Source organism: Balaenoptera physalus (assembly GCF_965194825.1).
Source record: "Balaenoptera physalus genome assembly, chromosome: 13".
Lineage (NCBI taxonomy): Eukaryota > Metazoa > Chordata > Mammalia > Artiodactyla > Balaenopteridae > Balaenoptera > Balaenoptera physalus.
This window is the reverse complement of record NC_138892.1, coordinates 93,320,534-93,339,971: the sequence shown is the minus strand read 5'-3', so window position 1 is coordinate 93,339,971 and position 19,438 is coordinate 93,320,534. Positions and strand designations below refer to the sequence as shown.

General features: G+C 37.6%; 1 protein-coding gene across 2 annotated transcripts in view; it reads left to right on the top strand.

Moving 5' to 3' along the window:
* PIK3C2G (phosphatidylinositol-4-phosphate 3-kinase catalytic subunit type 2 gamma) overlaps nt 1-19,438 on the top strand; it is a 398,571-nt gene that overhangs the window by 353,621 nt on the left and 25,512 nt on the right. For both annotated transcript variants that reach the window (XM_082421031.1, XM_082421032.1), the window contains one exon: nt 10,202-10,296. In XM_082421031.1, the coding sequence (XP_082277157.1) occupies nt 10,202-10,296 (95 nt within the window). The remainder of the gene's footprint in view (nt 1-10,201; nt 10,297-19,438) is intronic.

The following is a 19,438-nucleotide window of genomic DNA, read 5'->3' as shown; positions in this document are numbered from 1 at the left end:
GGCCCCTCTCAGGGACAAAGATCCCAACCCAATTGCTTTTCTTTCCTTCGTACCTGATTACATGTATATCTTTCTTACAGCCTTGGTTGTACAGGAGTCCTCTGCCAATTAGTTGTTTTCAGTGAGAATTGTTCCACATATAGATGTATTTTTGATGTGTTCATGTCAGGAGGTGAGTGCCACCTCCTCTTACTCCACCATTTTGACTGATCTCCAACAGATTTATTTTTAATTACATAAGCTAATCCTACAGTTCATAAACAAAAATTAACAAAGAAAAGCCAGGAAAATTAGCAAAACAAAGAGGTGAGTTTAGCCTTATCAGATATAAAAACACATTACAAAGCATCAATAATTAAACAGTGTGGTGTCAGTGCATAAGTAGATAAGCAAGTAAAACATAATGGAATGTCCATAAATAGAGTCAAATATATTCAGGAATTTAATAGTTGCCCAAACAAATAAGAGAAAATTCAACAAATAATGTTGGCATAGTACACTTCACACCATATGCCAGGATAAATACCAAATGAGTGAAAGATTTTAAATGTAAATAATGAAACCATATATATGACAAAGAAAAAATGGAAAAAATCCTTTTTAATCTTGGGATGAGCTGCTGTAGCTATGACTACAAATTCAGAAGCTATAACAATTCTGCATGATATAAAACACTATAGCAAAACTCAAGAAAAGCAAAGTTAAGTGACAAAATGGGGGAAATGTTTGCAATTTATCACATACGAAGGGTTAATTATTTAACATGTAACAATCTCCTATAAATTGGTGAGAAACAGACCAATGACCAAATAGAAAACTGTGTAAAGAATATGAAAAAATAATCCACACACACACACACACAAAAAATACAAGTGGCTCTTAACCAAATGAAAGAATCCTCAAGGTCACGCATAAGAAAAATGCAAATTACAACTACACTGATACCATTTTAACTCATCAGATGGGCAAAAATTCAAAAATTTAATTAACAAGTTTGGTTATAAATCAGCAGACACTCATACACTGCTGGTGATAATGCAAATTGGTACAATCTCCATGGAAGACAATTTGGGAATGTTTACCAAAATTAAAATGCTAATACCCTATGACCCAGCAATTCTGCTGTTGAAATCTATCCTATGGTATTTGTGCACAGGTACAAAATGATACACATTCAAGGCTATTTATTGCAGCATGGTTTGTAACATCTGGAAAGCATTCGGAACAACCCACTTGCCCGTCAATGGGTAAAGTGTTAAATAAATTATGCTATTTCCTCATGATGGAATAATGTGAAAGTATATTTAAAAAATAAAGAAGCTTTGTATTATTGACATGAAAGTATCTCCAAGCCTGTTGTGTAGAATAGTAAATATGCTATTCCTTTTTGGAAAAACGGGGAAGAATAAAAATACTTATTCATATTTACTTATATGGAGAAATTCTGGAAGAATATGTGTCCATCTGGAGAAATATATGGAAAACGAATAAGATAATAATGGGGAGGCAGACCTTCAAATGGCAGAGTAGTAAGACATGGAGATCACCATACTCCCCACAAATGCATCAGAAACACACCTACATGTGGAACAACTCCTACAGAACACCGACTGAACGCTGGCACAAGACCTCAGACTTCCCAAAAGGCAAGAAACTCCCCACATACCTGCCTGTGTGGCTGACAGAGTCTTGGTGCTCTGGGCAGGTGTCAGGCCTGTGCCTCTGAGATAGGAGAGCTGAGTTCAGGACATTGGTCCACCAGAGACCTCCCAGCTCCATTTAATATCAAACGGTGAAAGCTCTCCCAGAGATCTCCATCTCAACACTAAGACCCAGCTCCACTCAAGGACCAGCAAGCAACAGTGCGGGACACCTTGCCAAACAACTAGCAACAGAGGAACACCACCCCACTGATTACCAGAGAGAGTGCCAAAAATAATAATAAGGTCACAGTCACCCCAAAACACACCACCAGGCGTGGTCCTGCCCACCAGAAAGACAAGATCCAGCCTCATCCACCAGAACACAGGCACCAGTCCTCTCTACCAGGAAGCCTACACAACCCACTAAACCAACCTTAGCCACTGGGCGCAGACACCAAAAACAATGGGAACTATGAACCTGCAGCCTGTGAAAAGGAGACCCCAAACACAGTAACTTAAGCACAAGAGAAGACAGAGAAACACACAGCAAATGAAGGAGCAAGGTAAAAACCCAGGAGACCAAACAAATGAAGAGGAAATAGGCAGTCTACCTGAAAAAGAATTCAGAGTAATGATAGTAAAGATATCCAAAATCTTGGAAATAGAATGGAGAAATACAAGAAGCGTTTAACAAGGACTTAGAAGAACTAAAGAGCAAACAAACAATGATGAACAACACAATAAATGAAATTAAAAATTCTCTAGAAAGAATCAATAGCAGAATAACTGAGGCAGAAGAATGGATAAGTGACGCGGAAGATAAAATAGTGGAAATAACTACCACAGAGCAGAATAAAGAAAAAAGAATGAAAAGAATTGAGGACAATCTCAGAGTCCTCTGGGACATCATTAAACGCACCAACATTCAAATTATAGGGGTCCCAGAAGAAGAAGAGAAAAAGAAAGGGACTGAGAAAATATTTGAAGAGATTATAGTTGAAAACTTCGCTAATATGGGAAAGGAAATAGTCAAACACGTCCAGGAAGCACAGAGAGTCCAATACAGGATAAATCCAAGGAGAAACACGCCAAGACACATATTAATCAAACTACCAAAAATTAAATACAAGGAAAAAATATTAAAAGCAGCAAGGGAAAAGCAACAAATAACATACAAGGGAATTCCCATAAAGTTAACAGCTGATCTTTGAGCAGAAACTCTGCAAGCCAGAAAGGAGTGCCAGGACATATTTAAAGTGATGAAAGGGAAAAACCTACAACAAAGATGACTACCCAGAAAGGATCTCATTCAGATTTGATGGAGAAATTAAAACCTTTACAGACAAGCAAAAGCTAAGAGAATTCAACACCACCAAACCAGCTTTACAACAAATGCTAAAGGAAATTCTCTAGGCAGGAAACACAAGAGAAGGAATAGACCTACAATAACAAACCCAAAACAATTAAGAAATGGTAATAGGAACATATGTATCGATAACTACCTTAAATGTAAATGGTTAAATGCTCCAACCAAAAGACATAGACTGGCTGAATGGATACAAAAACAAGACCCGTATATATGCTGTCTACAAGAGACCCACTTCAGACCTAGGGACACATACAGACTGAAAGTGAGGGGAAGGAAAAAGATATTCCATGCAAATGGAAATCAAAAGGAAGCTGGAGTAGCAATTCTCATATCAGACAAAATAGACTTTAAAATAAAGACTATTACAAGAGACAAAGAAGGACACTACATAATGATCGAGGGATCAATCCAAGAAGAAGATATAACAATTGTAAATATCTATGCACCCATCATAGGAGCACCTCAATACCTAAGGCAAATGCTAACAGCCATAAAAGGGGAAATCAACAGTGACACAATACTAGTAGGGGACTTTAACACCCCCTTTCACCAATGGACAGATCACTCAAAATGAAAATAAATAAGGAAACACAAGCTTTAAATGACACATTAAACCAGATGAACTTAATTGATATTTATAGGACATTCCATCCAAAAACAAAAGAATACACTTTCTTCTCAAGTGCTCATGGAACATTCTCCAGGATAGATCATATCTTGGGTCACAAATCAAGCCTTGGTAAATTTAAGAAAATTGAAATCGTTTCAAGTATCTTTTCCAACCACAATGCTATGAGACTAGATATCAATTACAGGAAAAAAACTATAAAAAATACAAACACATGGAGGCTACACAATACGCTACTAAATAACAAGAGATCACTGAAGAAATCAAAGAAGAAATCAAAAAATACCTAGAAACACATGACAATGAAAACACGATGACCCAAAACCTATGGGATGCAGCAAAAGCAGTTCTAAGAGGGAAGTTTATAGCAATACAATCCTACCACAAGAAACAAGAAACATCTCAAGTAAACAACCTAAATATACACCTAAAGCAACTGAGAAAGAAGAATAAAAAAACCCCCAAGTTAGCAGAAGGAAAGAAATCATGAAGATCAGATTAGAAAGAAATGAAAAAGAAATGAAGGAAACAACAGCAAAGATCAATAAAACTAAAAGCTCGTTCTTTGAGAAGATAAACAAAATTGACAAACCGTTAGCCAACTCATCAAGAAAAAAAAGGAGAAGACTCAAATCAATAGAATTAGAAATGAAAAAGGAGAAGTAACAACTGCAGAAATACAAAGGATCATGAGAGATTACTACAAGCAACTCTGTGCCAATAAAATGGACAACCTGCGAGAAATGGACAAATTCTTAGAAAAGCAGAACCTTCCAAGACTGAACGAGGAAGAAATAGAAAATATAAACAGACCAATCACAAGCACTGAAATTGAGACTGTGATTAAAAATCTTCCAACAAACAAAAGCCCAGGACCAGATGGCTTCACAGGTGAATTCTATCAAACATTTAGAGAAGAGCTAACACCTATCCTTCTCAAACTCTTCCAAAATATAGCAGAGGGAGGAACACCCCCAAACTCATTCTACGAGGCCACCATCACACTGACACCAAAACCAGACAAAGATGTCACAAAGAAAGAAAACTATAGGCCAATATCCCTGATGAACATAGGTGCAAAAATCCTCAACAAAATACTAGCAAACAGAATCCACCAGCTAATTAAAAGGATCATACACCATGATCAAGTGGGTTTTATCCCAGGAATGCAAGGATTCTTCAATATACACAAATCAATCAATGTGATAAACCATATATAACAAATTGAAGGAGAAAAACATATGATCATCTCAATAGATGCAGAAATAGCTTTGGACAAAATTCAACACCCATTTATGATAAAAACCCTCCAGAAAGTAGGCTTAGACGGAACTTACCTCAACATAATACAGGCCATATATGACAAACACACAGCCAACATCGTTCTCAATGGTGAAAAACTGAAACCATTTCCTCTAAGATTAGGAACAAGACAAGGTGGTCCACTCTCACCCCTATAATTCAACATAGTTTTGGAAGTTTTAGTCACAGCAATCAGAGAAGAAAAAGAAATAAAAGGAATCCAAATCAGAAAAGAAGTAAAGCTGTCACTGTTTGCAGATGACATGATACTATGTAAAGAGAGCATCTTAAAGATGCTACCAGAAAACTACTAAAGCTAATCAATGAATTTTGTAAAGTAGCAGGATACAAAATTAATGCACAGAAATCTCTTGCATTCCTATACACTAACGATGAAAAATCTGAAAGGGAAATTAAGGAAACACTCCCATTTACCATTGCAACAAATAGAAAGAAATACCTAGGAAAAACCTACCTAAGGAGACAAAAGACCTGTATGCAGAAAACTATGACACTGATGAAAGAAATTAAAGATTTTACAAACAAATGGAGAGATATACCATGTTCTTGGATTGGAAGAATCAACATTGTGAAAATGACTATACTACCCAAGGCAATCTACAGATTCAATGCAATCCCTATCAAACTGCGAATGGCATTTTTCACAGAACTAGAACAAAAAATTTCACAATTTGTATGGAAACACAAAAGACCCTGAATAGCCAAAGCAATCTTGAGAAAGAAAAATGGAGCTGGAGGAATCAGGCTCCCAGACTTCAGGCTATACTACAAATCTACAGTAATCAAGACAGTATGGTACTGGCACAAAAACAGAAATATAGATCAATGGAATGCACATATGGTCACCTTATTTTTGATAATGGAGGCAAGGATATACAATGGAGAAAAGACAGTCTCTTCAATAAGTTGTGCTAGGAAAACTGGACAGCTACATGTAAAAGAATGAAATTAGAACACTCCCTAACACCATACACAAAAATAAACTCAAAATGGATTAAAGACCTGACTGTAAGGCCAGGCACTATCAAACTCTTAGAGGAAAACATAGGCAGAACACTCTATGGCATAAATCACAGCAAGATCCTTTTTGACCCACCTCTTAGAGAAATGGAAATAAGAACAAAAATAAACAAATAGGACCTAATGAAACTTAAAAGCTTTTGCACAGCAAAGGAAACCATAAACAAGACGAAAAGACAACCCTCAGAATGGGAGAAAATATTTGCAAACGAAGCAACGGACAAAGGATTAATCTCCAGAATTTACAAGCAGCTCATGCAGCTCAATATCAAAAAAACAAACAACCAAATCCAAAAATGGGCAGAAGCCCTAAATAGAAATTTCTCCAAAAAGACATACAGATTGCCAATAAACACATGGAAGGATGCTCAACATCACTAATCATTAGAGAAATGCAAATCAAAACTGCAAGGTATCACCTCCCACCAGTCAGAATGGCCATCATCAAAAAATCTACAAACAATAAATGCTGGAGAGGGTATGGAGACACGGGAACCCTCTTGCCCTGTTGGTGGGAGTGTAAATTGATACAGCCACTATGGAGAACAGTAGGGAGGTTCCTTAAAAAACTAAATATAGAACTACCATACGACCCAGCAATCCCACTACTGGGCATATACCCTGAGAAAACCATAATTCAAAAAGAGTCATGCCAAATGTAAAATAGATAGCTAGTGGAAGCAGCCGCATAGCACAGGGAGATCAGCTCGTGCTTTGTGACCACCTAGAAGGTTGGGACAGGGAGGGTAGGAGGGAGACACAAGAGTTTTGTTATAAAGCAGAAACTAACACACCATTGTAAAGCAATTATAGTCCAATAAAGATGTTAAAAACAAAAAAGAGTTATGTACCACAGTGTTTATTACAGCTCTATTTACAATAGCCAGGACATGGAAGCAACCTAAGTGTCCGTCAACAGCTGAATGGATAAAGAAAATTTGGCACATATATACAATGGAATATTACTTGGCCATAAAAAGAAACGAAATTGAGTTATTTGTAGTGAGGTGGATGGACCTAGAGTCTGTCATACAGAGTGAAGTAAGTCAGAAATAGAAAAACAAATACCGTATGCTAACACATGTATATGGAATCTAAAAAAAAAAAAAAAAAATGGTGCTGAAGAACCTAGGGGCAGGACAGGAATAAAGATGCAGACGTAGAGAATGGACTTGAGGACACAGGGAGGGGGAAGGGTAAGCTGGGACAAAGTGAGAGAGTGGCATGGACATATATACACTACCAATTGTAAAATAGATAGCTAGTGGGAAGCAGCCGCATAGCACAGGGAGATCAGCTCGGTGTTTTGTGACCACCTAGAGGGGTGGGGTAGGGAGGGTGGGAGGGAGACGCAAGAGGGAGGAGATAGGAGGATATATGTATATGTATAGCTGATTCACTTTGTTATAAAGCAGAAACTAACACACCATTGTAAAGCAATTATACTCCAATAAAGATGTTAAAAAAACATAATGATAATAATGGGAGGAGTGGGTGAATAGGTGTTAGGAGTGGGAGGAAGGCTTTTTACTGTATGCTTTAAAAATAAATTTTCATTTTTGAATCATATGAATATATTATATCTGAAAGGAAGTTAAATTTTGAAATGATATTTTTTAACATTAATGGACACATTATGCATAATAAGCCCGTATTAGCTGCTGTAGTACCATGCATTCAAGCGTTTCAACACAGTCATTCTTTGGATCAATAATATTTTAACAGTTCTTGGGGTTACTATAAATGGTTAGATTAAGCATGATTAGATCCCCCAGAATAACTTGAAGCAGAAAAATCAAGATATTCTAGCATCTTCTTGTCCCTGTGAAGCTATTCTCAAAAGTCTCCCTCTCTGGACTCTTCATTTAAATTCTTTCCCTTAGGTTATTGACCCCTTGTTGCCCCTTACAGCATGATGTTCAAAAACATAGTCTTTAGAGATCATTTGACCCTGCCTAAACTTGGACCAAAATACCTCAGTTTCCTCATGTGTAAAATGGAGGTAACACAAACTTTGTAGGTTTGCTGTGGGGATTTAGTGAGTTTATGTACGTGAAACTCTTAGCCCAACATTTGGCACACAATAAGAATTCTAAAAATCCTAAGTACCTCTACTATTACTACATTGACTACTAAGACTTCCTAGTGGCCTGTATTTTCAGTGGGTTCTAAAGTCTGACATGTTTTGATGGATACTGTGATTACTAATCTTGCATGAAAGGTTTAGGGTGGAATATCATCTTCAGTCAATTCAAGTAACAGTTGTATGATTATCATTTAGACACTCACCCATAAATGTATGCTAATTTCCTGTCTGAATTAAAGCTCCTCTAATTAAACACAGTTTCTAATTAATAATCCTTTCACTCTTTAATTCAAAAATTATGTTCATTGTGCATCAAAAAGTATCAGCATTTTTAGCATACTCATACCAAAAGTTCAACTACATTTTTGTATTATGAAATACAATTTACCCAAGTACTACAGTCAAAATTATCTCGTAGTGTCTCAAACTCACAGCGTCACTCAGTCATCAAAATCAAGATATTTTAAGGAAGAATGTTTTTATTATATTTACGTAATTACCATTTCAGTTGTAAGAAACACTCAATGTGAATTTTAATTATTTCAATGTCAATAATCCACATTAACAATAAAATTAATTAATATTACCTATTTAGAATGTGTAAACTATTCTAATAAACATGCAAAAGGCTTTGGGAGAAGAAACATAATGCTCAGGTTTAATTTTCAAATGTTAGGATTAGAGAGCTAAAACTGACTATCAGAAAACAATGTGGACCCCAATGAGCCCACCACAAAACATTGCCAAATTCCTTATTAGTAGTAAATTTCTTCTTTCTGAATTCCCTCAGAAAACGTACAGTCAGAGATTACCAAGAGAAGTATTAGAAAACTGTGAATTATGCTTAATCCTTGGGCTATAAACTGGAAATTTTTAATTAAAAAACTAAAGCCTTCGTTTAAATGTTGTAATGATATAACTTGAAAGGAAAATTGAGATTACTTTTGTGATTAAGTAAACGTTTAGTGCAACTTTATGGAGCAAGCACTGATTTATATATCCCTTGGGGAAATAGGAAAAAAAGTAAGCCCTAAGGGAGATTGTACTCCACTAAGCAAATTGAGACATGTAAGGTAATAATTACAATATAAATATTAAGTGATAAGGGCTGTGCTAGGGGAGTTCAGAGGGTGGTGACCACAGAAACTCTTTTGCATTTTAATTAGGCCTTGTAGATAGGTAAAAATTCAATAGCCAAAAATGGTGGAAGAGATCATTTTAAATAAAGGGAATAATATGAGCAATGTCTGGAAGGAAATAGCAGAGCATGTCTGTAGAACTGAACATACGGACTGCAGGATGAAATAATAATAATGGGAAATAAGACAAACAGATTCAATAAGAAGCAGTAATACAAAGCTGCAAAATTCAGACTTTTTCATAAGCTATGGAAAGCTATGAACAGTACTTTGATCGAAGAGTAATTTTATAAAAGTTGCCCTAGGAAGATGATACTGGTAATTGTGTACAAATACATTTGGGTTCTGGGGGAGGGGAAGAGAATGTTCTAGTAGTTCAGGCAAAAGATCCATATGCATCTGAACTAGGCACAGCAGAACTGGAAAGGAAGAGCTGAGTGTAAATATATGGAGTAATTGCAAACTCATTAAGAGATTACATTGTGAGAACTTTTGAATGTTATCAGTTAATCATCTCAACTGTCCTGAAGTAGATAACTATTATCTCCATTTTACAGAAGTCGATTAACTTAGTCATGTTGACACAGTCTTTAGTATAGTGCTGGGACCTGCACCCCAGACTTCACTGACTTCTAAAGCCAACACTTTCAACCCCTATGTTCTCTAATACTTTAAGCTCATTGTACTGAATGTTGAGGAGAAAATTGCGGCCAAAAATGACACTGAGGTCTCAGGCTTAAATAATCGGGAAAATGATGGTATCGATTGAAACAAAACGTAGAATATGAGGAGGTAGAATAGATTCAGGAAGATTAGACACAAATCCTATCTTAACCAACCCAGTTTCCTGAAGAGTATTATGTTTTCAGTGTGATGTGAAGAATGTTTCTTTTTCATATTATTCATTGGTCCTGTTTTAGTCTTTGAATGTTCAGTTTATCCTGTGATCAGCCACTTCCAATTTAACCCACTGAAACTCTACTGTTTCATCAGGTGAGAAGTTTCCTGACAAGAAGCCTAAGGTGCAGTTAGTCATAACATACGAGGATGCGAAGCTGACCATACTTGTGAAGCACATGAAAAACATTGTGAGTTTATCTTATCTAATAAGAAACATGTAAACCTACATTTAGAAATCACTTTCTTCCTTTAAGCAATTAATGTGAACATTCGTGAGAGAAATGGGGCCAGCCACCGAGTGTAAGTAAGGAACAATGGACCAGTTACAGTGTTCTGCCTCAGTGTGATTGTGATCCTTGGGGGAAAGGCTATAAAATATTTCCCAGGGAAAGTCCTAGAATGAAACCCAGACTTTATTCAAAAGGAAGTGTCAGGACAAATCTAGTGAAAAAGGTTTGAAAAAGCAGGACTAGCTAGAGTATTAAGAGCCAAAAGAAAAAAAGCTATGTCCCAAGAATTTACACCTCTCTCACCACGCTGAGCTTTGTGGAAGACTGACTCATCTCTTTGAATAGTGCCAGCACCTTCTCTGGGATGCCAGGAGCTCTTAGTGTTTTCCCACAGATTGCCATTGAGTATCAGTTATCATATTCTGATGTAATTGCTCAAGGATATTTCTTTTCCCTCAAACAGTAATCATTCCTTTGATGACAGGGACCCCATCTTCGCATCCCCAGAACCAAGAACGTCAATGGTAGTTAGCCTCTAAGGAAAACTAAAAGCTGTTTTCTCTATTATACCCCATCCCTTCCTGAAGATTGGTCGAGTCAGAGAGGCAAGGATGGCAGCTGGGCCATGTCGTTAAGTAAGAGAGGGAGCTTTCTTTGGCACAAGGTAATTGATTAAAGGTCTGAATCTGGGTGCAACAAACAGAAAAGGGTAACTCTAAGCCTCACCCATTTCTCTGGTGTTTTGCTAGCCTAGCAAAACAGGTCCTCCACATGGTGAAACTCCCCAGGAGACTCCACCAACGTGGAGAAAGTCAGAAGCACTACTTTAGCTCTCTCCTTTATGCATATAAATCTCTAAGGATGCACTTTGAAGGACTTAAAGGAGCAAACTCTTCTCAACATGACGTGCATTTGGAACACACTAGAACTTAATAAATATTTGTTAATTGAACAAATATTTGGCATAACTTTCAGGGAATGCATCCTTTACAAATTTAGTATTAGCCAGATATCCAAGGATGCTTGTTTGTAAATCTGTGGTGTTTGCAATCAGCAATTTTTGTAAGAGCTGGGCAAATATTATTAAATGTGTTTTTGTAGAACTTTTACTCATTAAAATAATTATTTTCAATTGCTTTTGATAAGTTAATCAGCTTAGCTGAGAATAGCAGTTGTTTAAGAAATTGTTAGGCTGGGAAATGAAGATTAAGTTAGATATTTTTTATAGCTGTATGCGTGTTCGTGGACTTTACGCATCTGTATAAATATACATGATAAAATAATAGACTATTAAGAAATACTGTTAATCAAGTTAACAGAACTTATATATGTGTATGATATATAATTGTCAATTGAAAACAGTCCTCTTGGAAACTATACATATATTTCAGTAATGTCATTGCTCAAAACATTTTAGGACATGCCTGTTGACATTGCTTTTAGATCTGCATATAAATCACACAATAAACTTGTTGATACTATTCAATAGTCATGCCTAATGTTTGATCAAAAGCAGTATTAACCAACTTGGTCACCCATTTTATTCATCAGCTAAATCCCCAAATTACTTTTGACAGTTTTCAAAAATGCATTTTACACTCAGATGAAGTTGCACTACCAATAAGTATATTCAAAACCAGTGTGATGCAGGCATAAAGGTGGGGAGTAAGTGACTAAGAGCAAGAGTTTAAGATTTAGATCAAGTTATGGGTAAATGGAAAATGAGCAGGTGAATCCTATAAAAATTTGAAAACCACTTAGGGCCTCTAGAGCCTGTACATTGCCAATGCCCTCGGGAGGAAAGCTGTTAATAATGAAGTCATGCTCCCTACTGGTTCTTCTCTCCTCCCCAATCTCTTAACATAGCCCTGGAACTCCTCTTTTTTTATTTCCAGGCTTGTGGCTTTAAATATCACTTACATGTCTTTTTCTTCCATATTTTATAATTCTAGCTTGAAAGTCTCCCTAAAATCCAGAATTATATGTACAACTGATTACTCAACAACTCTAGTAGAAATTCAATAGGCAGCACAAATTTAATATACATCCAATCAAACTTCTGATTATCGCCCCCCTAAACCTGCTTCTTTGGCAGCCTGTCTCACCTCTAAATGGCACCTTCATCCTAATAGTTGCTCAGGTTAAAATCCTTAGAGTCCTTTTGACTGCTTTCACAAATTATATCCAAATTTATCAACAAATTCTGTGAGCTCAGCTTTCAAAATAAATCCAGAATCCCACCATGTTTCACCTCCACTGCTTACCACCGTGGTTCAAGCTACCATCATCTCTCACTTGAATTATTGCTGTAGCCTCTTAACAGGTCTCCCTGCTTCTGCCTTTATATCTTTTTAGTCTCTTCCTAACCTAGCATCCAGAATACTCCTTTGAGAATAAAAGTCAAATCCTGTCGTTCCTCTCTCATACGCCTCTGGGGAAGGAATCTCATACCACTTACAATGAAAGCCAAGTATTGGCGCCCTTGACCTCTTCTCCCTCACCTCATGCTACAGACTCCCTGAATCACTCCACTCCAGCCTCAGTGATTTTCTTCCTATGCCTTGAATGTTTTTGCATGTTTCTGCCCCAGGACATTTGTACCTGCTACTCAGTTTATCAGGACTGCTCTTCCCCAGGCCCATGACTCAAATTCTCATGGCTCAATCTCACATGTCCTAAACAACTATGTTTAACTGTCACCTTTTCCGTGAGGTCCTCTCTGACTCCCATATGTAAAACTGCAAAACCACTCCTGTTGGTTGGCACTTCCAAACTTCTTTTCCTACTTTATTTTCTCCACTGCCCTGTATCATTGCTGTAAACCTGGAGGCTAAAGCAAGGCCAAGTATATAGTAGGTGCTCAATGAATACTTTGTTAAATGAAAGAATGTTAAATTACTTCTAGTGTGAACAACTAAGAACTAAGACTTTTTTCACCTTCCCCAAATCATCACAACAAAGTTCTCACGCTTTGCATTTTTCACAGCTTCTCTTAAATGACTATTTTATTTCTTCTGCTTATCTGAAGACAGAGATAACATTATAATGTAAATGACAGAAAAATCTATCTGTAAATTCTCATCATATTTTCTTTCTCATTTCAAGTTTTAACTAATTGTTTATTTTTTTAAACTTTAGTATTTTCACATGCTTGAGTAATCAGACTAAAGAAGTTGTGCTTGATTTTAATATTAAAATGAATTATTCTGCCTGCAGTTCTGTTATATTTAATAGTGAGTTTGATGAAAAGAATTGTTTATCTTATATTAAATCCTTGAAGCTTTCTCTAAGAATTACTTCCCTCCTGTGAATTCACAAGCTAAAAAAAATTGCTAAAATTTTTTCCTTTCAAAGCAGCACAATATGATTTATCCTAGTGAACAGAGACTGACAAAGTAATGCAGGTATCTAGAAGCTTGGCCAAGATTATTTTCAATAATTTTTCAGTTTATGTAACAGAGAAACATAGAAAAACCATTTAGATTTGAAATATGTTTTTAAATCTTTCTAGTGTTTTCCCATGTAGCCCACTTTAAAATGATCTCTTCCATTGACTTCTGCAATGTCTCTCTATATATTACAATGTCTCTCCTGGTCTCATGGATTCCCCTAGTTTTGTGTCATTTCTAGACTGTTTTCTTCTACCTGCTACAGAAGAAGCCCATTCCAGAAGGCTCTAAAAGTAATCAATAAGGATGCCAGACTCCCTTCTGATACTGAATACGCTCACATTATGAGAGTCTCTTACTCTGTAACAGAATAAGAAGTCATTTCAAATGAGGAGCAAGTCATGTCAGGGAAATCAGGATATATCTCAAATGGAGTGCTGTTTAATCCTTTCATAAGACACAAAATCGCAGAAAATCATTACTGTATGGAAATTAACAGAAGAGAGAGAGAAGTAGTCAAACACAACAAGAACCCAGGCTAAACACACACACACACACACACACACACACACGTTAAAATTTTATTACGTTTTATTTTTTATTTTAAAGAATTCTTGCAATTTTACTATGTATGTATAGTCTGGGGGTTCTTGTTTTTAAAATCCACATTCCTGGATGCAACTCCCAGTGACTATGATTCTGTAGTTAGGGTTGGAATTTCTACATCTGCCTTTTACAGTCTTCTCCTGGTCTCATGGATTCCACTACTCTTTCATGTCTAGACTTGTTTTCTTCTCTCCTGCTCCCAAATACGAGCATTTCAGAAGGTTCTCTGACACAAGTGGTCCATGGACACACTTTGAGAAACATATCTCATGGCTAATTACCCCATAAATGGCACTCTGCATACAATGGGAGTTCTGTACTTAGCACCAAGTGACTTGTGTTGCCCACTGGTGTAAAAGAGACAACACATAGACTTGGTGAAGGTAACAAAAGAGGGTTGTGAAAATAAATCACAGATGATGGCAATATTCGACATGTAAAAATAACAATGTTCTATGTATCCTTTTAAAAACTTGTAACTTCTCATTCTGTGCATTCATTCTTATCCTGAGTTCTTTAAAAGATGTTTACAATCATTACCCTGAACTCTTTCTCGGGTAGACTGCCTATCTCCATTTCACTTAGTGCTTCTTTTGGGGCTTTATCTTGTTCCTTCATTTGGAACATGTTCCTCTGCTACCTCATTTTGCCTAACTTGCCGTTTTTATTTCTATGTATCTCGTAGGTTAGTTATGTTTCCTGACCTTGGAGAAATGGCCTTTTGTAGGAGACGTCCTATGCATCCCGGCAGTGCACTCCCCTCTTGTCACCAGAGCAATATGTTCTAAGGGTGCCCCCTATGTGGGCTGTGTGGGTCCTTCTGTTGTGGTGGGCTGACTACTGAGGGTGGTCTGGTGGGCTTGGTTGGCCCCCAGTCTGGTTGGTTGCCAGGCCCTGCCTTGTGCAGAGGCTGCCAGCCACTGGTTTATGGGGCCTGTCACAAGGCAGCCAGCTGCAGCACCCCAGGGCCCTGAGGCTAGTGCTGGCTCACTGATGGCTGAAGCCAGGTCCTGGAGTTAGTGCTGGACGACTGTCAAGCAGAGCCGGCTTCTGGAGTCTGGTTGTAGCGCCCAGGAATCCCAGAGTTGATGTCAGATTGCTGGGAAGGAAGGGGGGGAATGGGGGAGAGGCCTCCTGACACAGTTGGGTACAGGGTCTGGGCCGTCCCGAAGCTTCTGTTGGCCTGTTAGTTGGCAGGGCCAGGGCCCAGCTGGTCCCAGGGCAGGTTCTGGCCTTGGTGGGCGCACTAGGTTTGTAGGCTGTGGAGCTGCCATTGTCCTGTGGCTAGGGTCCACCTGCTGGTGGGTGGGGCTGGTCCTGAGGCTAGTGCAGGCTCGCTGGTGGGTGGAGCCAAAGATTCTGGTGTTGCTTTCTGCCCAGTGGTGTGTGGGGCTGGTTCCTGTGTCCTCTGGTGGGAAGGGCTGTGTCCAGGGGAGGCTGTGGGCTCAGGAGGTCTTAAGGCAGCTGTCTGCTGGTGGGTGGGACTGTGTCCCTGCTTAGTTAGTTGCTTGGCCTGAGGCATTCCAGTGCTGGCGCCTACAGGCTGGGAGTGGGGGCGGGGCTGGGTCCTGAGACTAATAAGCTAGAGGGAGGATTCCAGAATGGCACTTGCCATCACTAGTGTCCATGTGGTAGAATGTGCTTCCCAAAATGACTGCCGCCAGCGTCTGTGTCATCAGGGAGAGCTGCTGCTGCCTCCTGCTTCTCTGGGAGACTTTCCAGATCAGCAGGTAGGTCTGACCCAGGCTCCTTTCAAATCACTTTTGCCCTGGGTCCCAGAGCTTGTGAGATTTTGTGTGCACCCTTTAAGCATAGAGTCTATTTCCCTCAGCCCTCTGGGACTCCCAAAAGTAAGACCTGCTGGCTGGCCTTCCGGAGCTTGTCTTCCCGATGCAGGACCCCCAGGCCGGGGAGCTGATGTGGGGCTCGGACTTCTTACTCCTTTGGGAGAACTTCTGCAATTTTAACACATTATTGACCGGTGGATTTTTGCAGAAACTAACGCCTGTGGCTGACGATTTTTTACCTAAGTGAATATCGAAACACCTGCATTTGAGTAAATATCAACCACTTTTTTTGCACTTAATATATTTACTTGAAACTTTGTACATGTCTTACTAAAGCATTCTAATATTTTGTTAGAGTGTGATAGGCAGTATAGCAGGCACATCTGTGCAGGGGAACAGAACATCTATTACAAATATACCATGTTTCACTGCACTTTCCCCTGGAAGAGCAGACTCCACACATTCTGGCGGCAATTTTTTTTTTTTTTTTTTTTTTTTTTAGTTCTGTGGGTATTATTCCCTCTAGAATATGTTCTTTTATTTTACCTGATAGTCGACAAGGTGGGTCTTTGCAGGAGGCTCTTTTAGAAACACCACAAGAAGGACCAGGTGCAGAACTACCACTGCATTCACCAGGATGGTCAGTTACCCATTCTCTAGCTACTGCTAACAAAAATTGCGTGTAAGTCATTTTATTCTGTGCATTAAGGCTACAATAAATTTTAAACGCATTGAATAAACCACAATTACTCAAATAGAAACTCACTTTTTTATACCATTTTCTAGTTTTCCAGAGGACACTGAAGTTTGCCAGATATTGATCAGTTCGATCAACTCCTTTCATCTATTTATTATACTCTAATATACAAGTGGGCTTAGTTATCTGATGGCCAGTCCTCCTGTCTTCCTTTCCTGTAGATGCTATAGAGGCGTCATGAATAGTTGTCACCATGCAAACTAGCCTCTTGTCTTTCCATATAAGAAGAACCACTTCTTCCTTCTGTAAGAATGTCATTTCTCCCCTCCGTAGATTTTTAGATTTCTCCTTAATTGGTTTGGTAGACCACGATTCTCTCTTATAGTCCCATGAACTCTGGTTTTATTTTTCAACAGTATTTCAGATGTGGACACACTGTTGTAAAAATTGTCTCAGTAAATATGGTGCCATGAACCAAGGTAAAGTTGTAGGACCAATAATATTGTTTCTTGCGGTTTCTTTCCTTCACCTGTGTAAATCTCAAGGTTGCATATATATCCAGTTTCACTTTCGCTAAACATCCTGACCAAAATTCCATATTTTGTAAGTTTTCTGGCATTATAGGTTTTGAATCTGAGGCATCCTCACCACTTTATCATTGCCTCGTCAAGTGATAGCTCTTGTTTGGGTATATAGATAGATTGAAATTTTGGTAGAAAATAATCCAAAAGTGGTTTAACATTTGAAATTCTGTCTGCAGGAAGTGGAGTTTCCAAGTTATCATTAAAGTGAAGAAATTTCATTATGTGTTTGAATCTTCTTCTTGTCATAATCTTTGGAAAGATAGGTGTTTCAAGTAAGGGATCAGTCAACCAATATTCTTTCCAGTGTGACTTTCTTATTTGTCCCATCAAAGTTATTAATCCAAGAAACATCTTCCTGTCACTATTGGTTACATCAGTCCATTTTAAAGCCTTATCATACTTTTTATATGGTTTTTTATTCTGTCGGGGATACAAGTTTGTTTGAGAAGTGACCAACTCGAAAAAGTCGTTACCAAAAATTAATTCTGTTATTTCACTAACACTTTGCGGGTTATTACACTCAGTAGTTACACCTGACATATCTGTAAAGTCATCTAATTTTCCTGAAATGTTGTCTTCAATCCACTCTTCTGTAGACGCAAAGGAGCATTCTCCAGCACCGTTTCATTTTCACTTTCCATATCAGAATAAATCACTAAGGTTTTTTGTCTTTTTATTGGTCTAATATTCACATTGTCTGAATCAGAACTATATTCCGAAGAACTGTCATCTTCTGAGACACTAGTATATATGTCGCTCGGACAATCAGAGAAAGTATCTGCATAAAATTCACCGAAAATTTCTTCTTCACTCAAAGGTTTGCTATGTGTCATTTTTGAAAATTTTACGGTAATAAACTTGAATTTATAATATACACAAGTTTGGAACAAAAACCTAATGGGGCAAAATGTGAATGATAATGACAGTCATAAATTGTATAATGAACCCTTGATCAATTTTAAGCTCTAACAACTTCACATGGTGATATTAATTGTATCACTCTCTGAAAACGTATTGATACATCTCCGGTCAATAAGTTGTTAATTTTCTCCTGTTTGTGGATTGCTCACCCGGGAGTATAGGACTAGACTATATTGTGACTCCTCCCCTCCTACCTGTCTCATTGTGGTTGTAGAAAATCTTTTCTGGTAGGTTTCAGTCTTTTTTGTTGATCGTTGTTCTGTAAATAGTGGTAATTTTGGTGTGTCTGTGAGGGGGTGTGCGCTTAGGGTCTTTCTACTCTGCTGTCTTGGCCCATCAATCTTGTGCATCTTTTTAAACTAACTTGGCTAAGTTCTCTGACTATCCCAATTCTTTTCAATTTTTTAAAATCTAGATTTGTAAAAGAAATTTGTCACTGCCCCATCCTAGATTCACTTTATCTAAATAAATGTCAGTTTCTTGATAAAGGGCAATTTTCTAATAATAATTATCTCATGGATTATATTTGGTTTATATTCCATGAATAAAAAATTGTTCTTCCAGAGTTGGCCCATTACAACATTGATTTCCTGTTTCAAAGAATAAGATGCAAAGCAATGGATAGTGAAGAGTACCCAGCCCAGATATAGATATTTTATTGTGTTTCATGATTTTTTTAACCAAAGAAACATTAACCCTCAAAGATTACCAATTATTTCTTAATAAAACAAACCATAAATTGTTCTATAGACCTATGATAATTGGTATGATAATGGTCATTGATCTCTTTCCAATAACCAACATCTTTAGTTCTTCTTTCTTGAACTTTTCTATTCTCAGGCTCTCCATAAAACTTCACTGTCTGTACATTCTCTAAATCTCTTTCTGAGGCTTCCTTAGCACTTATAAATTTAAACTAGATAAGGTACATAGTGCTTTAATAGATGTTGACTTCATCTTTAGCCCTTAAATGTGAAGATTTTGCAGTGTTCAGGGCTTTAACTCTTCAAACTAATTTCCTAAGAAATTTTATTCAATTTTGAAACTTCAAAGATTATGTGAATTACTCCTAAATTTATGTCTCTGCTTTTAATATTTCTCTGAACTCAATTTACA